Genomic DNA, 24,032 nt, shown 5'->3' with positions numbered 1-24,032 from the left:
AAACTAATAACTGTGTCAAGTTACATTACTCTACTTCCATGAGAAATGAGTCAGGAACATTACTTACTGGACACCCCTTATATATATTGTTCCAGACATGAGAAATGCCTTATCTCAACATTACAGTTGAGTAAAATAGAAACACTGAATATTATATATATCACAAAATTATAAATTGTGTTGATTAGCCATGCATACCAGCAGTTTCCAGGATAATAGGTTTTTAGATAATACCCTTGCAGTGGAGATTAGTCTAATATCCTCATTCCAGGAGAAATTTGCCATTCTATTGCTTATAACTTAGGAAAAAAAAAAGCTTCATGAAAGTCCAAAACTATCTTCAAAATTTGAAGAAACATAGTTAATAATGTTTTTTTTATGTTTTAAATTGCCTCCACAGAAGAGTTATATTTATAAATGTAATTAAAAAAAAAAGATCATACTTCCAAGATGTGTCATCTTTTGATTTGGTGTCCTTAGTACATTTCTCATCCTCTTTCTTTCCAGCAGTTTCACCTGTCTTGTTAAGAGGGCTTGACTGAGAACCATCACCTTGAAATAGAGATGTTTTTATATTTAAAACAATCTATTTTACTTGTAATGAAAAACTCTTGCATAACATTCTAAAATTCAAAATAATATATTAGTATTAATATTTATAATTGAATCTATACTGAAAAGAAATAAAAATAAAATAAATGCTCAGTATTCGAGATTGAGTATCAATATGAGAGGAATATTGATACTACCAATGTTGTTTTTGTAAGTGTTAATTTATGCAAATTAACATTTACAAAATTTATGATACAATCAATTATTTTGTTATTCCATGAAGTTGACAAAATTTGTTTTTTCTTCAAATGAAAATAATTAGCAATCAAATTTTTTTTATAGAATTACTATAATATTGCTAGTTAGCACAAAGAATTGAAAACGACAAAGTTTCGAACATTGGGTTTCAATTTTTTGCACTAACCCGCAAGGCAAATAAAAAAGCCAAATTTTTTAAGTCTTGTAAATGTTAATTTACATAATTCCTCATATATATATATATATATATATGACAAAGTTATGTGTATGTGTGTTGCAGCATCACAGTTAAATGGTTTATCTAAAAGCTAAACGAACTGCAGAGTTGGAATAGCCACCTTCCATCCGATGTGAGAACTTCTTTAACCTTTTTAATTTTTACATGCAATCAAATTTAAAATTGTATACAAATATAATTCAAAACAAATATTCTACCATTTTTACCATTCTATTTTCAAACCGTATGAACATAATTTGGAACCTTTTCACTGGAAGTAAAAAAAAAAAAAAAAAAAAAAAAAAAAAAAAAAAAAAAACAGTCTAGTTTATGTTTTTAGTCAAATCATTACATTTGACATTTTTTTTTTTATCGTTAAAAAACACGCTTTCATTTGTTTCTTTTAAATAAACAAACAATTTTAGATTCATGCAGAGTTTTCATTCCTACACTAAACTAAAACAGTTTAAATAGTTTTATAAACAGAAAATTTTTGTTTGATCAGTGGTCATGTGGTTAAAGCATTTCAACATTTTATACAATCTTTCGTGGTTCGAATCTCACACCAAATAATTGCTTTTGCTTTTTTTTCGTATTCCAGTTATTTTCTAGCTGATATTTCTCATCATCATAAACCTGAATGATGTATTTATTTTTTAATTCTTTTATTACAATTAAAAAATTTTTTTTGAACTGAAATGCAAAGGAAAAAGGATTGAGAAACTTAGTGCTGATAGGTACATCAGTTAGTTTAATGATGTCACTAAAGAGCACACTTGATGTATCTGAGAAATGTATTTTATGATTAATAATTTTGGTATTAACAGTGATGGCTAAGAATAGACCTGTTAGCAAACAGGGAATAAACCTGTTGACGATTAGAGAGACAATGGGTAGTCCAGAAAGATGGGAAAAGAGGCAAGACAGATTAGCTACTCACTTAGATTCTCTACGAGAAGAATCCCAACCATGCTAAATGTATCATATACTAGGAGATTCTGAAAGGAGGGAGGAGCCCCGCAATAAGAAATAGATGGAACTGCCCAATTGACAATGAATAAATGCAGATGCAGGAATACATACAAAACTCAAAGAAGCTTAAAAATCCACCAAAGTCAGATAAAATACCTCAAGGAAGGAAAGCAAGAGCAACGTGCAGGTGTAAACCTTGGTAAAATGGAACAGGTGTGAGAATATAACTTACACCATGGAACCCAGTCTCCCCAAACTATGGTTCCCCTTTGAGTCATGGAATCCTGAAAGAGACTCCAGTGAACAATAAGGTCTGGCAAGACTGACATTTAAGAGATGATAATCACCAGCATGACAACAGATTTGGTTACATCAAACCAAAACAGCTAAAGACGCTCTGCACTGTCAACTGTAGTGTGAAGAAAATTTAAAGAACAGAGAAAGAGAAATAAAATCTCTTAAAAAGCTCCCTGAATTTTTTTTAAAAGTTCCTGAATTTTTGAAACAAGAATTAATTATCCGTTAGATTATTATTATGATTATTGTATTCAATTTATATTATTTTATTGTATTCTCATCTTGAACGTTATTTTCACAATAATGTAACTGCTGATCTTCAGGTGTCTCTTGTTGAACTCTAGAATCTTTCTGTCGAACTTGGATATCTGCACAAAATTTGGAATGGAACCCTTTCGTAGTGTAAGCCGGATAAAATGAGGTAAAATTCAATTGTAAATGACACTCTTTCTGGAGGTTGATAGTTTAACCTTCAATGCAGGCAATACTCAGAATACAATTGTGAATTAAGACTTTTACCCGGTATAAAATTACCGTGTAATAGTTTGGTATTACATGTCTACCACCATTCTGTCCGAAATATTTTTTAATTAAAATTTAGCACTTTCCAAGGCCAAAAATACCTTGAGTTAATGAGATGGTTAGATTGACAGTTAAATTCTGATGAATCTCTATATACCACCCACTCAAAGCAACAACTAACCCAGAAAATAGTAATTCTTTTCCCTTTGTCAGGCAGATAATTCATGGAACATGAAGACAAAATTAGGAGGGGGGTATAATAAGACTGAAAAAAGTTCAGATGCAATTCTAATAGAAAATATGTGGGGAGTCATCAAGAGAATAATATTAAAAAATACTGTTCACCAAATCTATTCTTGTTCAGAATTCCCCCTATATTAAAAAACAAAAAAATGAAAAATCTGCATGATGTACATATCCACCAGAAAACAAATATTACAAAAATCACATAAATTGATCAATTAATTTTATTAAATAGGAAAATCAAATATAGAGCAGTAGTCTTGTCTGCCATTTTGAAAACAGGATTTATGTTGTAATGCTTACAAATTCTCACAAATCACTTAAAAATGTCTTTATAAAAATAAAACTACTTTATCAATTTGCGTGATTTTTTCAAATATGATATTTTCGTTTGGTCACAGGTACATACAGCATAAAGATTTTCTAATATGGGAGAATTCTGGACAAGGGCTATCAAATCTTTTAAGCACATCATTACTAAAGTATGACGATCGATGTCACAAGATCAGTTTTGAGATATAATCAGTTTGTTACGAAAAGCAAATTAAAGAAATCAATAAATGTAAAAAGTGTTGCAATCAAATACTGATTATATGAATACAATTCTTCACAAGTGTGTTCAGTGGTATTTTTCCTTGATGAAAAAAGATGCAGATTTATATTTTTATTGCATCTTTTTGTTACAGGAAATAACAGTTTAAGAACTTTGAAAGTTATGTATTAAAAAAAAAAAAAAATCTTGTTTGTCAGTTAAATACTACCAGATTATTTTCATATATCAAATTTATATATAGTGTTAACTGATATATGATGCTAAAAACTATTTAAATTTTAAACAAGAAATCTGAATTAGGTTTCACATTTTTGTGATGAAGATTGATAATTCGTATGATACAATGGATAACGTTAAGTAATAAGCAGCTCTAAGTGACAATATTCTGGAGGTCGATGGTTCAATCCTCACTACAGTCTATATTAATTAAGAATAAAATAACTACTGGATATATTCCACCATTAGTAGAGATTTTTATTTTCGAGTAAGGTCAAAGTCATTATTGCAAGCCACAGAAGACTAAACGGATATGCATTGCGATTTTATCTTTGCCTTGATTTGTGAGAGTAAACGTTCAGACTATGCATACTAGAAAGAAAGTGAAAATAAAACTTACCACCAGAGCCAAAATTTGAACTTGAAATATCACCAGTTTCCATAGCTACAGGTGAACTGCTACGTGGAAGCCTGTTAAATAAAGTTGTTTTTCAAACATCAGCACAACATTAAACATTCTTTTCAAAGATCATATGTTAAACTATAGTTAGATATGGAGAATCAGAGAGTCAAAAATTTTTGCAGTTGTCAGAGTTTTCTTTTTCTTTTTCTTTTTTTTTACTTTTGAGTGCTTATACAGAGTCTGCCAATGAATCGGGAAGACTTTAAAAATTAATTAGTTATTGAAAAAAATACATTTTAACAACTTTATTATACATAAATGGAATATACATTCTTTACCATATTTTTTTAAATGAAGAAGCAATACTATTTTTTTTAAATTACTCCTTTCAAATGGTATCATTAGTGTCATGACATTCTTGGATTTGGATGGAAATGTTCTCCATGAGATCTTGCTGCATATTTACTAGCATTGCCCCAATCTTGTTTGCAATGCATTCTTTGAGAGCCAGAACTGTTCTAGGTGGGTCACTTTCAAACACTTCTGTTTTAAGATAACCCTATAAAAAATAGTCACAAGGACTCAAATTGGGTGAACAAGGGGGCCAAGGAATATTTCCGTTGCGAGAAATGACATAACTTGAAAATAAAGCATTAAGGGCATCGATGAAAATTCTTGCTGTGTGACTTGTAACTTCATCTTATTGGAAAAGTGTTTGCTCATCCACTGCAAAACAAGTTGAGGAGTAAAAAAGTTATTTATCTCAACATAACGCTGAGCATTTACAGTGACTGCATTACTAGCATTATTTTCATAAAAAAAAAAGGACTGATAATAACTCTTGCAGACATAGCGCACCATACCGTAACTTTCTGAGGATGAAGGGACTTCTCATGAAGCAAACATGGGTTTTCCTCTGCCCAATACCTGAAGTTTTGTTTTAGTCGCGATGCTCACCTGTCCACTGATCCATGATAACTGACGTCTGAAGATAAGGTTCCCCTCCCTCCTACAATGCTACCCCCCCCCACCACTGCTTCTTCATTTAAAAAAAAGTGGTAAAAATATGTAGATTCCATTTATGAATAATAAAGTAGTTAAAATCGTTTTTCAATTAATTTTTAAATCTTCCCGATGCATTGGCAAACCCTATAGAGTATGAGGCACATATGAAAATCGCATTCCAAATAAAAACTCATATACTTATGTACCAGGCAAAAATAAGTATTCTCATCTAAAAAAATTAGGAAAAATGACAAATTAGAAGTGTAATTAAAAATAGAAATCAGTTTTTGTATTTTGCTGATCTGCCATTCATTATTAATTGACGAAATGGCAATGATTTATCTGCCCCCGTTTTCTGGGTATTTCTGCTCAGATCAATGATGGATAGGCAAAATATGAAAAAAAAACTGATTTTTATTTTTAATTAAAATTCTACTTGATAATTTTACCTAATTTTTGGTGTAGATATTTAACTTTTGCCCGATACGTAAATATATCAAAAAAAAATTTCCTGTTAATTTATTTGGATCTGTGATTTTCATTTGTTTAACTGCATTTTTCATTTGTGCCCAATACTGTACAAAGCACCATTTTCGATTTTTTTTTTTTTAAGACAGATTTGAAGCTTTTCTACTGATTTCCCATCTCTGACCATAGTAGTGTTTAGAAGAATTAATGATTAGTCATTTTAGGATTGGTGGGCAAAAAGGAGAGAGAGTATAAAAACAAAGGAAGAGTTATACTGTTATACCATTTTATTAGATCAAGGGAAAGAGTTTATTTGTTAAATATATGGATAAGGATGAAATATAACCTTAATTAGATTGAAAAATCAGGTATTTTTTTTTTTATACAATCTGTTTTATCAGCCTAATAACAACAACAAAAAAAGCACATGCATTTATCTTTTAAATTATACCATGATCATGCAAAATATTCTAATACTCTTAGGTTGATGAAATATTCATTCAATCTCCATAAAACTTGTTCTTTGATGACACATTTAACATTATGTACTTTATTATTTGTGTAAGTTTTCCATTGTTTTTGTCATTTGTAAGCAATTGCTTAATAGTCATTCTATAATCAACATATGGTATTTTGGAATTTGATAGTTACTTGTTGCTTTATTTGTTTTTTGTTTCATAATTCTGTCATTACCAAGAATATGAATACTTGATATACAACATAAGTTGTTGCATTCCGTCTTACATTTCGGTGATTAGATATTGGAATTTGAATAATCAAATATTCTTTCAAATATTTTGCATATACATCTGATTGGTGTAATTGAGCTATGATTTAATTTGTCCTCAGTTTTATCATTCAGATTGTTTGTAGGATCTTTTGTGAATTTTGGTAGTCACAATCACTGCAGCATATTCCCCACGGAATCATATTGTAGACTTCAAGTAGGTATGTCAGAGGCTGATGCTAGTTGTCTCAGAAATTCATACTGTATTTCATTGAACCCTGCTACAGTATTGTATGTTTTCATAAAGATTTCTTGGAATTCAATTATGGAATATGATTGGTTATATTTTCCTGGGTTTTCAATTGTTAGATTGGAAGTTTATTTTGTTCTTTAGAATGTTTAATATGCCTCGGATTTTCCTGGTTTCTGCAAAGGAGAGATCCTGTATGTGCTCCAATTTCATGTTTGACATATGGGTGCAGAAGCTGAATGGTCCTGCCAACGATTTGCACATACAGGATTATTTATATCTCCATTTTGATAAAAGTCTGGAGATTTTTCATTGCATCTTTTTGGTGTTGGTTATATATGAAAATATGGTATATTCACGTTGACACCGCAGTTCTTGTAAAATCATCCAAGTTGAGCAACATTGTCTGGCCTGTACAAAAATGGATGTATTTGCTCTGAAACCTGGAGAAGGATGAGTATGGCTAGGCTATTCTTAAAGACTGGCTGCATTAAAAAATATGCACAATCCTGAAGGGTTAAGAGACTGTCCGAATCCACATACAAAAGGGTTTGATAAGACCAACTGATTGATTGGATCAGGTATCTCCAAACATCTGTCTATTCCAAGCAAAGGGCAAAATGAAGTATTACAAATCAAGTGACAACTATTGCAATTGGCACAAGGACTACTTAGGCACTTATGGGTTGGCATTCATGGCAAACAGGTGGCTCTATCCCTTCTGGAAAGATGCAGTTGACGTATTCTAAAATATCTAGGAAAGGGTATAATAATACTACTAAACAATTACTGACAATAAAAATGTAAAATATAAAATGTGAATTGACATGTGATCACAAAAAATATTTTCATAAAACATGCATTAAAAATTTTTAAAAAGCATCAAGAAATCAACAGCAGAAGGAACAAAGAGGAAAATAGTGTGAAAATGAACACGTGAAAGACTAGCATAGAAAACTGGTATTACACGTTCATTTAGTATTAATAGTTAATAGGGAACTAATTCAGAAGCGTATAATATAGGTTACTGAAGTCTCAAATATAAGTAAAAAGGTTTCATTCTCACAAATATCTGTGCAGTCTTCAATCTTAACAATTCATATGATTCAGTAATTTTCAAAATTTTGTTTAAATTTACGTTACTATTTAGAAAGGGGGGGGGGTATGAGGAAATAAAATTTATTAAACTACCTTGTTTTCGTCTAGTTCCCATTCCTTGAATTTGTACTTTTCAAGTGATCAACGGATTCTGTGACCATTAAATAAACCATAACAAAAAAGCAAATCCATTATTTACTATAAAATAAGTGTTTAAAAGTTGATATCTAGCGTGTAGAGAGTAATAATAATAATAATAATAAACATGGGGAAGTGAAATAGGCACTTGTCCAGAATTTCCTTATATTAAAAAACAAAAAAATAAAGAAAAATCTGTATGATGTACGTACCCACAATGCAAAATAAGTATTATACACCAAAAATCACATAAATTGATCAAGTATTTTTAAATAAGAAAATCAAATTTTGTGGCCAAATTAACAGCAATGATACTGCAATACTATCTTGGATAAAAAAAAGGGAAATAACAACAAATAATTCAAACTTGCAAGATTTTACAAAAAGATTAACAGAGACCTATAAAAAAAAAAAAAAATAAATAAAATAAAATCTAATTCGATATAAACGATTTTCTTTATAAAAATAAAACTATCTGATCAATTTATGTGATTTTTGGAATATATTTTCTTTCCATCACGGGTACAGAAATCATACAATTCCTTATTTTTTTTCTTTGTTTTTTTTTTTTTTTTTTTCAATATAGGGAGTATTCTGAACAAGCACAGTGAAATATGATTTTACAAGGATTTGCCCATTACCTTTCCATAGAAGAATTAAAACTAGAGAAGTCTGCCCAAGTATTTCCAGACATTTCAAAGTTTACCCACTTCTGTTCAGAAGATGCAGTTGTTACTGGGGCTGTGTCCCAAGGGGAGGTTTCCATGGCAACAGGGTTGATTTCAATAGGAACTTCATCAAAGGTTGTTGTCCAAGCTATAAAATAGAAAGTTCACATTTTATTAAATGTTAGCAAATCTGTTGCATGCAAATAAATGTTTAATTTTCCATACAGTTCTCTATTTACTTTTTAAGCTCCTTAATTCAGTTGACACATTCAAAGTAATTATTTTTGTGGATTCAAATCTATTTTTGTAAAAGAATTTTACATTACAAACACGTTTCTTATAGTGACAATATTATTGTATTGGAAAGAGGTTGATGTAAAACTTGGGGTTTCTCAAAAAGAGGAAATAATTTGATTAAAAAATCTGTTGAGAAGAAGAAAGAGTTGTTTTTCTCATCGTGTGAATAAGAATTTCTATTAAACTGGGAACTAGCTTTATAACCAGTGTGGGGGTCACCTAAGGTGAGTGATAATGTGATGGAACACGACCCTTCAACACCTGCAGTTTTTTTTTTTTTTTGTGAGCAGGTACCAAGTGACCACCTAGAACCCAGGAATGGCCAAAGTTAGAACCATCAGGAGTAGTATGCATCTCAACAACCAAAAGGATAAATTTTGTCCTAACAGCACCTCTCATTTTTTCTTTTTAGTTGAATTATGAATACAATATAGAAAGTTTTTAACTTTGGCTTCACAGATTAAAAAAAAAAAAAGAAAAAGAAAAAAAAAAAAGTGGTTTATTTACAAATTTTGCAAACTTGAGAAATTGTAAAAAAAATTTTTTTAAAATAAAATTATGGGCCCAAAATCTAGTGTTTATTAAAGTGCTTTTAACACCAATAAATAGTTAAAGCAACATATAATGGTTCAGATGATTAAAATAATTTCTAACATTATTGATTATCTTTGTTTTTTCATTTATTTATTTTTTTTTTAAATTTATTATCACTTATAATTATTGAATTCATGCTTTGTAGCATGATATCAAATCCAACTTTTATTTATTTCCTGGAGATAATGTCTTAAGCTTTATTTATAAGAAAGTACCAGTAGCTCAATTTGTAGCATATGAGACTGAAGAACTCAAGATTTTGATTTTTAGTCATAGCATTTCCTTTATTTGTTGGGAATTTATTTACTATTTAATGATATTTGAAATGAGACAAATTCTGCAATGTATTTTTAAAAAATTGTGACCGACATTTTTTTTTTTTTTAAATTATAAAAAGATGTAAAAAGAAATATCGGTTTGTATTAAAAAAGAAATATTTCTGCTTTACAAACTTTAAAAAAATATATAATGGCTTAGAGACCAGTTGAAGTGCAGATTTTTTAAATTTTTATTTTTTTAAATAAACATATTTAATTAAATTCTAATTTTCAACTTAAATAAGAATCTTCACCAGAAAAAAAAACATTTTTTATGTGGAATGTTGTCTTTTGTTCTTATTGAAGATTGAGATTTTTATGCCAGATTCCAATGGTGTTGTGTTATGGTATGCATATGTGCATATATTAAAGTATCTTCAGTGTTTGCATGCATTGAATTATAACAGCCGAGAGACCAGTCAAAATATTTTCAAAATGTATTTTCCTTATGCATTCAAACAATAGATATACTTTTATTACTATAATATTATTAAAAGGAGGAAGAAAAACAAAAACAAAGTTTGTGTTAAGATAAAATATGCCCTTTTCATTGTTGCTTATTTTGGGGTGCCTTAAATCCCTTTAATTTTTTAAACAAAGAATAGAAAATAAGTTATTTGCATTTCATAGTGTTCTAAATTGGGTGCAGTTTGTTAATTGTGTCAGAGATACAGTGTATGCAGATGTACAGTTCTAACAGACTGAAGCATGAGAGTTAAATCATAAATGAAAATGAACACACGCTGCAATGGAAGTTATCAAGTTTAAGTGGCAGTCTTCTGAAAGTTTATTCTTTGCTGTAATACCAACAAAGAATAAAATGAAAAAAAAAACTTACAAAAAACTTTAAGCTGATCATGACTGATGAAGTGAAAATAATCTACCTAAATAAAAGGTTTAGTTTGAAATTCTGTAAAGATTTATGACAATGTACTGGGGGGTCATATACAGAAATTGATTGCTTAGTTGGTTGTTTAATGGCATATCAATCATTTTTGAGTTATTTAATGTTGAATCCAGTAATTTTGGAAAAAGGTTTTATGCTTCAAGTTCTTTATATCTTCAAATATTTCTTCCTGGAGTTTGGTTGCTTTATTTTATGGTATATAAACCCTTTTCAGATTATTTAATGCCAAATTCAGAAATTTTGGGAAAGGTTTTTATTCTTCAAATATTTATTCAATGTTTGGTTTGACTGTTCTGCAAAGTCAAAAACTAAAACAACAATTTTCTTCTACAGAACATGATTGAGTTTCGCAAAGGAAAAAAACAGCAACATTCGGTGCATTTTTGGTCAGAAAGCCAGTATCTTAAGAGAGTCTAATCTGGGAGCACTAAATTATAACTCCGACCCAAAGTAAACATGGAGCAATGATAACTAAGGGGCAACTCCAAAGCTCCCAAAATGGAGCTGCACTAATGGATGTATTAAGATCATATCCACATTAGTAAGGGGTGGGGAGAGCTGATTAATCTGAATTGGGAATCGGAAAAATTCATGTCTATTTTTTTGATTCCAAAAGCGATCATTTTAATTATTTTTTTATTTTTTTTTTTTTGCTTAAAACTTTTCCATTGCTGTAGCTAATGAAAAAAATAAATATTTATTGAATTTAAAGTACCAATTAAATTAAAACCCATATATCACCCCCTCCCCTCCTTTATTTGCGGAAATGTGTTCATATTACGTTTTTTATATGATGATGTGGCAAAAAAAAAAAAAAAAAATGTGAAAGTAGAAATGACATGCAGTAGAGATCAGGTACTACACGAGTGTCAACAATATTTAAGAACCCGGTTCACAGGAACGTTGAATGAAATTCAAACCAAGGCTGTAGATAGCCAGTACTCAATCAGAGTGCATATTAGCCATGATGCAAGAATTTATTCCAAGTGCAGCCAGATAATTCTTCTCGTTAAAGTAAATGCACTGAGTGAATCTTAGTTTTCAAGTAAGTTTTATAAAGTTTGAGTTGATCGACAGATAAGCGGCAAAGTATCTCTTCTTTTTCGCATATTGCAATTAGTTCAACTACCATAATTTGATTGTTACAAGTGTGTTTACTCAAACTGATTGCTGGATGTGCAATTTAATTTTTTGTGGTACTTGGAAATATCGCATACACAAAAAAGTACAGTGGAATTACAGGTATCGGGTAAGAATGAGAGTACAAGAAAATAAGTGATGAAAAATATGTGGGACGTTCAATATGTTCTTAAACCATTACCATTTGTTTGATCTAACTGAAATAATCATATGACTTTGTAAAATTCTGGCATCATAAATTCAAACATGACCAGAAAGCTGCAAAAACAGCTTCAAGACCTAGTTGCTCCACTTCCCCACTCTTGTCATTGATGATGCATTTATCAGTCAAGTTGAGGCTACCATTTTGGAAGATCCACATGTAACTAAGAGGTCAAAATTAGTATGGGATCTATGGAAACAATCATTCACGAGCAATTGTATATGCATAAGGTATTTGCCAGATACATTCTCAGGTTGCTGACACTTTTCAGGAATGCGAGAACATATCAAGTGCTTAAGAATAAATTTGGAGATGTGCCAAAATTTTTCAAAAGACTGATTATACAGGATGTAACCTCAAGTCTATCATCCTGATCCAAATACCAGTTAATGTAGTGGAAACACTCATCACCTCTAAACAAGACAAGAGTGCAGGTCTTCGTTGTCAAGGTCATGCTGTCTTCTGGGTCTAGGATAGAATAGTGATGGCAGATTTCCTAGCAAATGATACCATAAGCCTATCATGCTTCACTTTTGACGAGATCAAAAGAAGCTCTCAAAATCAAAAGGTAGGGCAAGATCAGCAAAGTTATCCCCCTCCTGCAAGACAATTCTCCAGTTCACAATGCACACGTCACCAGATCAGAAGCAAAGGAAGTTTGGCTATGAAAGCCTTTCCCATACCCTCTAATCTCCTGACCTTGCCTCCTCTGGCTTTCACTTCTTCCTAACTATGAAGTTGTTTTTGAAAAGAAAGCATTTCCCAGATGATACAACCTTAATTTCCGAAATTATGTTGTGGATAGAGGAACAATTTGGGGTATTCTACAAAAATAGATGTGTAACTAAGTAGGTCATATGTGAAGAAAAGGCCATAACTCTGGCAAGTTGTTGTTCTGTTATGAAAAGTGGGTCAGAGGCATTTACACCACTCCCAAGTTTACAAATCGAATGATAACTGCTTTCTTGTTCTATAGTACATAACCATTGCTGAGACTCAACTTTATTGTTCGTTAAGGAGTGAATTAGTTGCAAGATATCTTAATTTTTATCTTTCTATTCAGAGAATTAATTTTACTTATCCTGGGACAGATAAAACAAGATGATAAATGATTGAACTATACTTACCTTCTGTACCATCCACATCCATTTTTTCTTGCGGTTGTTGTAATATACGTTTCGGAGAATCTAATTCTTCATCACTGTCTGTGTTATCATCATCCTCTTCATGATCGTTACAACCCAAACTGTCACTGGACAAACTAGAAATGGAGGATAGATGTAAACTTTATTTACATGTACAATGTTGTGCTTACATTAGATATCACAAACCAAAATTTTATCCAATAAATGCAACAATTTTTTTTTCAAATATGTTAGCATTAAAATGGATTACTTGAATTTAAATCAATAATATATAATAGGCTTTTGAAATATGTGTGTGTTGGAACAACAAAGACCATCTGATCATTTTAGGGATGATGGATCACTCACGCTGGAGAGATTGTTTGAAATGAAGCCGATTTGCACAGAATCAGCCTCACTCTCATTGCAATCAGCCTGATCTAATGGTGGGACAGGGTTGAGACAACTAGAGGGCAGGTGGGATGCAGAAGCTGCCGGAAATGTCAATGTCCTCCTACATACAGCATCTGGTATTCCCAAACGATCAATCATCTAGTACTGGGCTCCGATCTTCAATTCCCACTGTAAAACAATCGCAATGAAAACTCATCTAGCTACAACCACCACCAAGAACTTCCTCTCTTTGTATACCTAAAACCAAACAGAACTACCATAAACAGTTTCTCATCTGTGGAAATAAATACTGTAGGGTTCTTCGTAGCTTACTGCAACATGATGGTCCAATGCCAACAAATACTTGTAGAGTCATCCTTAAATAATTCCATTCTGTCCATTCCGCTAATTGCTTCCAATCCTATTGTAGCATTAGTCGTCATCTAGTTGAAAATCTTATTAAGCTTAATTCTCGAGTGGCCTGTGTCCTTAGTAAGTAGTGACTCATTAGTATATAAAAATAAAATAAATCTTACCCAGGCTGCCGTACGGGAGAATTGTCATATAATATCACTTCTTTCTTTTCCCAAATTTCTTCATCACTATCATTGTCATCAAATTGTTGGAGACGCTCATTACAAGCTTGTTCAAACATTGTAGCATTTGGAGCCTGAAAAATTTAACAAAACTGGACGATTTAATAAAAGAGAAAAAAAATAAAACAAAAGAATATAAGTAGTGTTATGATTTAATTTGTTGTTAAGAGTTATCCCCCTTGGGATTGACATTCATAATAAAAGCGCCCTCTGTTTCATTTTCCCGCTCGATCCTTTCAAGAGCGTACGTGTATTTTACAGTTAATAAAACCTTTCTAAAAGGCAATTCTTTACTTACTGATACTATTCACTTCAATTTTATTAACTGTAAAAAAAAAAAAAAAAAAAAAAAAAAAAAAAAAAAAAAATAATGGATCGAATCTTGCGTCCCGACAGATTCGAGGTGGAACCTACATGCCCTAATTCCGAAAAATCCTATAGGCATTGGAAATTAACCCTCCAGAATTATATCCGCTCACATAATGACGGATTAATCGAAAACACTTCAGATAATTTCTTTGCCTTGATCAATTGTATTTCAGCCTCTGTTTTCGATTTAATAAGCGATAAAACCGACTACGATAGTGCATTAAGAACATTGGACGCCGCTTATTTAAAACCTGAAAATATTGTTTATAATAGATATCGATTGATGACGACGAAGCAACAAACAACACAAAATATAGATGCCTTCATACTACAATTGGAAATGCTTGCCAAAACATGTAACTTCGAAGCGGTTTCTGCTGAAGAAAACAAAAATCAATACATTCGGGAAGCTTTCATCGGTGGAATTTCTTCTTCGTCCATCCGACAACGACTGTTAGAAAAACCCATCCTGACTTTACAAGACACATATGCCACGGCCAGATCTCTTGAACAAGCAGAAAAGCATTCGATAAGCTACGCAAATAACTTTACTGTAGCAGCTACAAATAATCCTTCGGGCTACAATCGTATAGCTGTGACTAAAGAAAATATGCATCCAAAAGGGGTTTGTTTTTTCTGTGGAAAATCACGTCATCCTCGATATTTATGTCCTGCACGAAACGCCGAATGTAAAAAATGCAAAAAAAAATGGTCATTGGGCTAAAGTGTGTAAATCTTCTATTTCTAACACTCATACTGCTGTTCTTTATGACGACTCTGACTACCCCTCACCTTCTCTATCCTGACTAGGAACTAACTCCAAAGATGTCACATTCACTCAATGCCAAATTAACGGGCACTTTGTGAACGCTATGGTGGACTCCGGCAGTGTAAAAACATTCATTAATGAAAATACTGCTAAAAAATTTAAACTCTTCACAATACCTAAAAACAAAACTATAGCTCTGGCTGCTTCCGATCAACATGCTAAAATAACTGGCGAAGCTGTCGTGGATTTAATACTGAAAGATAAAACCCATTCTGGAATAACAATTGAAATCATTGAAAACCTTTTCATTGATTTAATAATCGGAAAAGATATTTAAAAAAAATATAAAAAAGTAACACTTAAATTCGACGGTCCTAGAGACAAACTTATAATTGGAGCTATAAACACGAATAATTTTTTTCCTACCATAAACGTTCCACCCCCTCCTCTCTTTTCTAATCTTTCTCCTCATACTACTCCTATTGCGACAAAATCCCGACGTTACACTTTTGCCGCCAACAAATTCATAAAAGAAGAGACTGCTAGAATGTTGAAAGAAGGCATAATTGAACCTTCGATATCTCCGTGGCGAGCGCAGGTTCTTGTAACTTCGAATGAGAATCATAAGAAAAGAATGGTAGTCGACTACAGCGATACCATCAATAGATTCACGGAACTAGACGCTTACCCAATGCCTAATATCAATAAGATGGTAGACGACATCGCTCAATATAACATCTTCTCTACTCTCGACCTAAAATCTGCTTATCACCAAATACCTATAAATCATGCTGATCGTAAATTCACTGCGTTTGAAGTAAGTGGCAAACTTTTTCAATTTACTCGTCTTCCTTTTGGCGTCACCAATGGAGTAAGTGCTTTCCAGAGGAGCATAGACTATATTATAGAAAAAGAAAATCTAACCGATACCTTTGTGTATGTTGATAACGTAACTATATGTGGGAAAAATCAAGAAGAACACGATTACAATCTTCAAAAATTCTACAAAATTGCTAAACAATATAACATCACTTTAAATGAAAATAAAAGCATAATTTCTTCTAGTTCTATTACTCTACTCGGCTACACCATAGAAAATAATACAAATAGCTCCCGATTATCAAAGACTAAAACCATTACTCGAAATGCCACCTCCGCTGAATCTTAAATCTCAAAAAAGAATAGTTGGAATGTTTTCCTATTACTGCAAATTCATTAAAAAATTTTCTGATAAAATTTTATTACTAAATCAAAACAAAGAATTTCCACTACCTCCATCTGTATTAAAATCTTTTCAAACATTGAAAAATGATCTAAAAGACGCCACTTTAATAACGGTAGATCCAAATAAAGAATTTGAAGTAGAAACGGACGCTAGTAACTATTGCATTGCTGCAACACTAAATCAAGAAGGTCGTCCTATTGCATTTTTTTCAAGAACTCTCAATACTAACGAAATTAAGCACCATGCAGTAGAAAAAGAGGCAGCCGCTATTGTAGAAGCTCTCCGTAAGTGGCGACATTTTCTACTCGGCAGGCACTTTAAAGTCATCACAGATCAGAAGAGCATCAGCTTCATATTCGACAATAAAAGAAAATCGAAAATTAAGAATGACAAAATATGTCGTTGGCGTATAGAATTATCCCAATACAATTTCACTATAGTTTATCGACCTGGACCTGAAAATATTGCTGCTGACACATTCTCTCGCATCTCTGCTCTTACTTACAATCTACAAGATCTTCGTGATTTACATAAACAATTATGTCATCCTGGTGTTTCAAGACTAAGCCATTTTATAAGAACGAGGAACCTCCCTTTTACTTTGGATCAAATTAAGAATATTACTGACTCTTGCTCATCCTGTCAATTACTGAAACCCAAATTCGCCAATACCAATGGAGGGACTCTCATTCAAGCCATATTACCTTTTCAACGATTAAATCTTGATTTTAAAGGCCCTCTACCTACTTCTATACATGGCAACAAATATCTACTTACTCTAATTGATGAGTATTCCCGTTTTCCTTTCGCTTTTCCTTGCAGAGATATGACAAGCAAAACCATTATCCACTGTCTAAACAAACTCTTTTCAATTTTTGGTTTGCCTGACATGATACATACTGACCTGCTTCTGATTTCTTAGCAAGAGAAATAAAGGATTTTTTACACAAAAAAGGAATTGCTACTTCTAAAACAAGTAGGTATCATCCTGAAGGTAATGGACAGATTGAAAAACTCAACGGTACCTTATGGAAGGCCATTCAAACAACATTACATTCTAATCAAATGAAACTACCTTATTGGGAAGACATACTACCGGACGCACTTCATTCAATTAGATCATTACTTTGTACTGCCACTAATATGACTCCCCATGATAGACTTTTTAAATATAGTCGTAAATCTGCTTCCGGAATTTCAATTCCTTCTTGGGTTAAACCAGGCCCAATATATATTAGAAATCACACTAAAACAAGTAAACATGACCCTCCTGTAACGCCTGCCACCCTAATAGATGTCAACCCCCACTACGCTTATGTTCAACTACCTTCTGGTACTGAAACCACTGTCAACGTTCGAGACTTAGCTCCAAACTCATCAAATGAAGAAAACTCTAATAATAATCCTACTACTTCAGAGACTTTATTTGAACCTTCTACTAATGAAAACATTGGTCATGAGGAAGACAAAAATCAATCGTCTGATCTTTAAGAAAATCAGATTTCACTAAAAAATAATACTGAAAATCAGCCTTCCTGCCAATCTGTGCGGAGGTCGTCCCGAGTTCGACAATTCCCTAGTAAATATAAGGATTTTGTGACTAAATACTGAAAAAACTGCAGTTTGGGTTCATATGTTATTTGTAAATAAAATGATTCTTATGTGATTGTAAAAAAAAAAAAAAAAAAAAAAAAAAATTTGTCTATAATTAATTACCCCTTACTTGAATACTTTAGGACGGGGAAAATGTTATGATTTAATTTGTTGTTAAGAGTTATCCCCCTTGGGATTGACATTCATAATAAAAGCGCCCTCTGTTTCATTTTCCCGCTCGATCCTTTCAAGAGCGTACGTGTATTTTACAGTTAATAAAACCTTTCTAAAAGGCAATTCTTTACTTACTGATACTATTCACTTCAAGTAGGAATTTTTTTTAAATGAGTATTAATAATTTGGATTATTCAAACTATTGCCACCAATTTCAATGTGATTTTCTCAAATGAACTCTTGATCCAATGGATAAATAATCAGTTCAAAGTCGTCTGGAAGTTGAAGGTTCAATCATCAGTACAGGTGATGCTAAGAATATAATATAAATTAACTTCTACTCCGTTATGGCTGATGTAACAAGAATAATCAATCCTTGTAGATTAAATGAAATGTTCAATTTCCAAGTCAGGTAAGTCATACCTAAAGAAGGTTGACGGTTACATTGGCAGAAACGTTCAATTCGAATAAAAACATCCAAGTTGAGAAAAATAGTCAATTTAAATAGAAAAGAAAATACAAAAAATAAATATAAGTTCACGTATATAATAAAATTGGTTAGTTGTCCATCGGCGCATGGACATGCTCTGATGCCCATGAATCAACCATCAGCTATAGATTAATAGTTCCCTTGCTTTGCGGATACCTTGGAAAGGGCACAGAGAGCAAACTGTGACAAAAATCCTGAGAATAATGTTAAACTGATTCGGCCGGGTAAAGGTTTCAGCTTTGGTTAGTAGCTTGCTTAAGAGAAAGAAATCTCTGAAATCAAACTACTCTGCGAGTAGAAATAGAGAAGGTCAAACTCTTTACCTTGGTTGGTAATCAACTTAGTAAGAATGTCTTCATAAAAATACCTACTTTTCAGTCCCCTAAACTGGTTAGCATTAGCAAGGACAACTCCCTACAAAATTGTCATGATGGCTGAATTACTTACAAAAAAAAATTTAAAAGAAATGAAATATTAACTATCAAGTCATTCGTTTATAACCAGGCACAAACTTATAAACTTTAATAAATGCAAAAAATCACAAACAAAAATGCAAAAAATCACAAACAAAAATACTTCAAAAAGGTGAGAAATTAAGAGATCATTGACATAAGTTAAAACATCTGTTTTACAGGCTGGCATCAATGAACAGCATGATTTAGGGAGCTAAATTTCAAATTAGAAAATTTATTAAAGGGAGGTAATTTTTGTTTGATTGATGAACAAGAGGTTAAATTATGAATAGGGCTATGACAAGAGAATATTCTTTCCATTATTTTGACTCTCGAGTATATATATCAGTTAACATCGTATATGTTTTTAGATAATGATATGGTTCTCGATTGATTAACTGTGTCGGATATATTACCCAAGAGTCGAAACAATGATAAAAATATTCTCTTGTCATAGACCTAGTTATGAATTACCAATATTTTCTTTCAAGTATATTTTTCAGTTCTTGTTCAAAATTTAAAAAACATGAAAAAAATCTGTATGATGTTTGTACCCGTGATGAAATGAAGTCATATTCCAAAAATTACATAAATTGATCAAGTAACTTTATTTTACAAAGAAGTTTATTTCTATGTGATTAATAGAAATTCATAGACATTGCAACAAACCCAGCAAGTTTGAATTATTGTCAAGTTACTTCTGTTTTTTTTTTTGTTTTTTTTAAAGATTGTTTTCAAAATGGCAGATAAGACAGCCACTCTCCCATTACTCATAAAATTTGATTGTTTTTATTTAAATATAAAACTACTTTATCAATTTATTTGATTTTTGGAACATGATATTGTCATTTTGTCAAAGGTACATATGTCATAAATTTTTCTTTTTGTTTTTTAATTAAGGAAAATTCTAGACAAGAACCCTAAATTTTATATCAGATGATATTAAAACTTAAAATCATTTTTTTTTCAAAACAATTTAAAATTTAAAAAAAAAAAAAAAAAAAAAAAATAGGAGGGGAAAAAGTTACTTACGCCATCTTCATCTGCCCTTATATTAAAATCAATACTTGAGATCTTATCTGTGAAGGTTGCACTACAATTAGGAAGAAATGACAAAAATGAATACATTTAATACCATATAAAACTTAATCTAGAAATGATTAGAATGCTTAACTACATATAAAAAAGGTATGTTCTCACATATTTCAAAGAGAACTATATAGATTAGCTTGATCTGCCATAGTTACATTTGGAAAATCAACTTGCGAAGGTAAAGATACCAAATGTAACCATTCTCCAGTCAAGTTTCTGATGATATGTAATTCATTTTTTTAATCTAATCAGGTTAGTTTATAGTTCAATGAATTTTTAAATCTATCAAATACATCTCTATCTTAATGAATCAATTTGATATATAAATTGATTTTTGACAATAGATTACTTTTTAAAAATAAATTTTGGTATGAGTCCAGTGTTCAAACTAAGAAAAAAAAAAAAACCAACCATTTTTATTTTGAATAAATAAAATACGCATTTAGTGTGCTTGAAAGGCAAATAAACAAATATTTTACTTGTTTGAAATTTATAACAAATATATTTCAGAGCTACACTCCATCCTCAGTATGTTGTTTTTCTTTTTTCCTCATTTCTTGCCATGTTGTAAAGGTGGAAAAAGAAAATCTGTAAAGAGCTGCGCATTGTATCTCAGCGGTTGTATTTTGATGTTATTCTTTCTCCAACTTTACAACATGGCAACATTTAAAAAAAAAAAAAAAAAAAAATTTTTTTTTTAAATACAACACTTACTCTATTTTCCCATCATGATCAGCAAATTCATGTTCATTGAACCCAAAAGTATCAATGAAATTTGTCGTCATCTGCTGCAACTGGTAATCCGAGAACGTCTAGTGAAAATAAAAAAACAAATTTCTTTTTATTAAAGTAAAAAAGTTAAAAACATTTTGCAGTTAAAAATGCATATTAAAATTTAAAACTTCTATTAAAACTTGTGGAATTTTGGGACAATTAAGCAGCTCAACAAAGACCTTGTATAGAGTATTGTTCTCATATTAAAGTATTTAATAACTGAACGCTATACAGCATATAATCTTGCCAAATTTATTTGACTGGTCTCTTCACATGCACTTAGTAATAGCCACTAGCGGATTAGTAAAATAAGAGTTCCAGCATTTCGGTTTACCACCTCCGTAGACAACACTGCAAAAATTTGGTGAATTTGTCCCATTTAAGGGTTCTTGATAAGATTTGAAAGCCCATGTGCCATTTGGTTGGACCCATCATTTCTTCTCCAGGCCATTTCTACCATAGATGTGATGTTGCTAGTCTCTTCTGCAAGTATTGCTATGGTATGTGGTCAGCAACCTAGAAAGAAAATAGCTATTGAATTCTGGCAGTGTTGTCTACAGAGGTGGTAAACCGAAATTCTGGAACTTTTATTTCACTAATCTGCTAGTGGCTATTACTAAGTGCATGTGAAGAGAGACAGGTCAAATAAATCTGGCAAGATTACATGCTGTATAGTATTCAGTTATTAAATACTTTAATATGTGAAGTAAATTTCAATTATACTTCAATTCTTAATATTTATAAAATAAATTTTCTTTTGAGTGAAATAGTTTTTATGTTTAAACACTTTCACTTTTTATTTCATTTCAGTTTTTTTTACATAAAACTCGATGCCCATTTTCATTCTAAGCTGCGGTGTTTACACATTACCATAGATAAGCATATATATATATGTTAATTAAAAATAATTATATTTAGTCACTTAAGGAGTAAAGTTTTTGTCAAGTTATAATGCAAAGTTTTTTTTCTCTTGATAATAAACACTCTTAGAAACTTAATGTAACTTAATATCTACAGAATATTGCTTTATTTTTGCAGATGTCTTTGTAAGCACAATGACCAAGGCATTATATCTGAAGAGTCAATGGTGACAAATTTGAGGATAGAATTGTGTGGTCAGTAGATCAGCTGTATCAAGCCACAATGATGGATTGTAATGAAAATGAAACAAGTGTGTCTGTGATGTGTTATTCTAGCGATTGGATAAGTACAATATTTTTCCTGATTGTTTAGAAATTTAAAAACAGTTTTTTCTTGGTGTGTGTGTGTGTGTGTAGGGAGGTTTACTGTAAAAAAAAAAAAAAAAAAAAAAAAAAAAAAAACAATGTAATATGCCCGTATATTTTCGTACACATAAAAATACACTTGTGGGATGATCTATCAATTTTAGTTTTACTAATAGTTTAAAATCAATAAATAGTTATAATTTTATCATTAATACGAACCATGGAAAATTAAGTTCTAAATAAATAAAAAAAAAACAATAAAAAGAATCATTCTTGGCATCTGAAAATAAGCGACAATTTTACAATTCTGATACCCAAAAGCTTCTAATTTGTTTTGATTCTCAACACTAGTTATCACAGTTATTTTTATTATTCTTTTATTTATTTATTTTTCAATGCAGACACAGGTATCTCTTGTTCATGTTTTTAAATGATACTTTGGCCAATTCCACTTCCATTGTAGGACTGTCTGTATATATATTTTTTTTTAATTTACTTACTGTAAAGATTTTTTTTTTTTTGTATCCAGATAAAAATAATTTCATGGCAAGTAAAACACCCCCCCCAATAAATTCCTTAAAAAAAAAAAAAAAAAAAAAAAAAGAAAAGAAAAAAAAAGTTAATTATCAAACTTATGTTTATTCAATTGAATCGTTCCGAAGCTTCTAGCATATTGCATCTTTTAAAACAATTATGAAAGGTCTCCTCTTACTTTCATTAAAATAAAGTCTGCTAAGTTTTCTTCACCATTATTTTATTTGTAAAAGAGCCTTAAGCCTTCTCTCGACTTGCCAAAACAGGACATCCAATGAAACTTCCTGATACCTGCACGTTGGTTTCTGAAGAGACATTTTTTATGAATTATTTACCCCCCCCATTTCTATTATCAATATTATTTAATATTTGTTGTTACATTCCTGAAATGCTATTGACAGTGTATAATATATATATAAAGCTGAATGTGTGTGTGTGTGTCTGGTCATGAATAGGCTCCTATATGGTTGACTATTATAAAAAACTGATTACATATAATGATAGAAGATGTATTGAGACACAGGAATGGGTATGTTTGATCTGGCATAATGAGGATTCATTAAAATTGTAGGGTTTGCGCATGCGCCTGGTTCACGAAGTATGGAAATAAAAAATGTAAAAATTAAAAAAAAAAAAAAAACGTTTACAAGTGTTTTTGATATAGATGTACATAATACTTTGATAAGTAGGTTTTAACTTAAATAGGGATGGTATAATAAAATTGTGGGGTCTGCGTTCGCGCCTGGCCTCCATGGAATGGAAATAGGTACAAACTTTAATAAAGGCTTTTCATATCTATCTGCGTAAGTATACTTTGATAATTATGTTTCAGTTTGAAGAAATATGGTATAATAAAATTATGGGGGTGTTCGTTCGCACCTGACCTCCATAGAATGGAAATATTTCACAAAGTTTAACAAGGTTTTTTAATATAGATCTACAGAATATTGTGATAAGTGTTTCAGTGTGAACAGGTATGGTATAATAAATTATGGGGTTTATCTATTTTATTTTTACTTTCATCATATTTTGCTTTAGTTTTGATACCCCCAAATTCGAAGCTATCTCTTAACAACCCTTCCTTTTCATAACCTATCATACTTTCATAAATCAGAGTCCATTTTCTGTAGGCTGTTTTTTAACCCAGTCAACGACGGGTACTTTTGCTAGTATATAT

At 31.2% G+C, this 24,032-nt stretch overlaps 1 protein-coding gene across 9 annotated transcripts in view; it reads right to left on the bottom strand.

Moving 5' to 3' along the window:
• LOC145248175 (serine/threonine-protein phosphatase 6 regulatory subunit 3-like) overlaps positions 1-24,032 on the bottom strand; it is a 166,985-nt gene that overhangs the window by 13,065 nt on the left and 129,888 nt on the right. For 5 of the 9 annotated variants that reach the window (XM_080110017.1, XM_080110020.1, XM_080110021.1 and 2 more), the window contains 7 exons: positions 21,036-21,133; positions 20,262-20,322; positions 14,098-14,231; positions 13,172-13,305; positions 8,630-8,735; positions 4,231-4,301; positions 444-552 (listed from right to left, as the gene is read on the bottom strand). In XM_080110017.1, the coding sequence (XP_079966143.1) occupies positions 444-552; positions 4,231-4,301; positions 8,630-8,735; positions 13,172-13,305; positions 14,098-14,231; positions 20,262-20,322; positions 21,036-21,133 (713 nt within the window). Of the gene's footprint in view, positions 1-443; positions 553-4,230; positions 4,302-8,560; positions 8,736-13,171; positions 13,306-14,097; positions 14,232-20,261; positions 20,323-21,035; positions 21,134-24,032 lie in introns of all 9 variants that reach the window. The other 4 variants (XM_080110015.1, XM_080110016.1, XM_080110018.1 and 1 more) reach the window with 1 other exon arrangement.

The sequence above is a fragment of the Euprymna scolopes genome, chromosome 26 (assembly GCF_053919585.1).
Source record: "Euprymna scolopes isolate OS-2025 chromosome 26, ASM5391958v1, whole genome shotgun sequence".
Lineage (NCBI taxonomy): Eukaryota > Metazoa > Mollusca > Cephalopoda > Sepiida > Sepiolidae > Euprymna > Euprymna scolopes.
The sequence above is the reverse complement of the archived record's forward strand: the minus strand, read 5'-3'. Positions and strand labels throughout refer to the sequence as shown.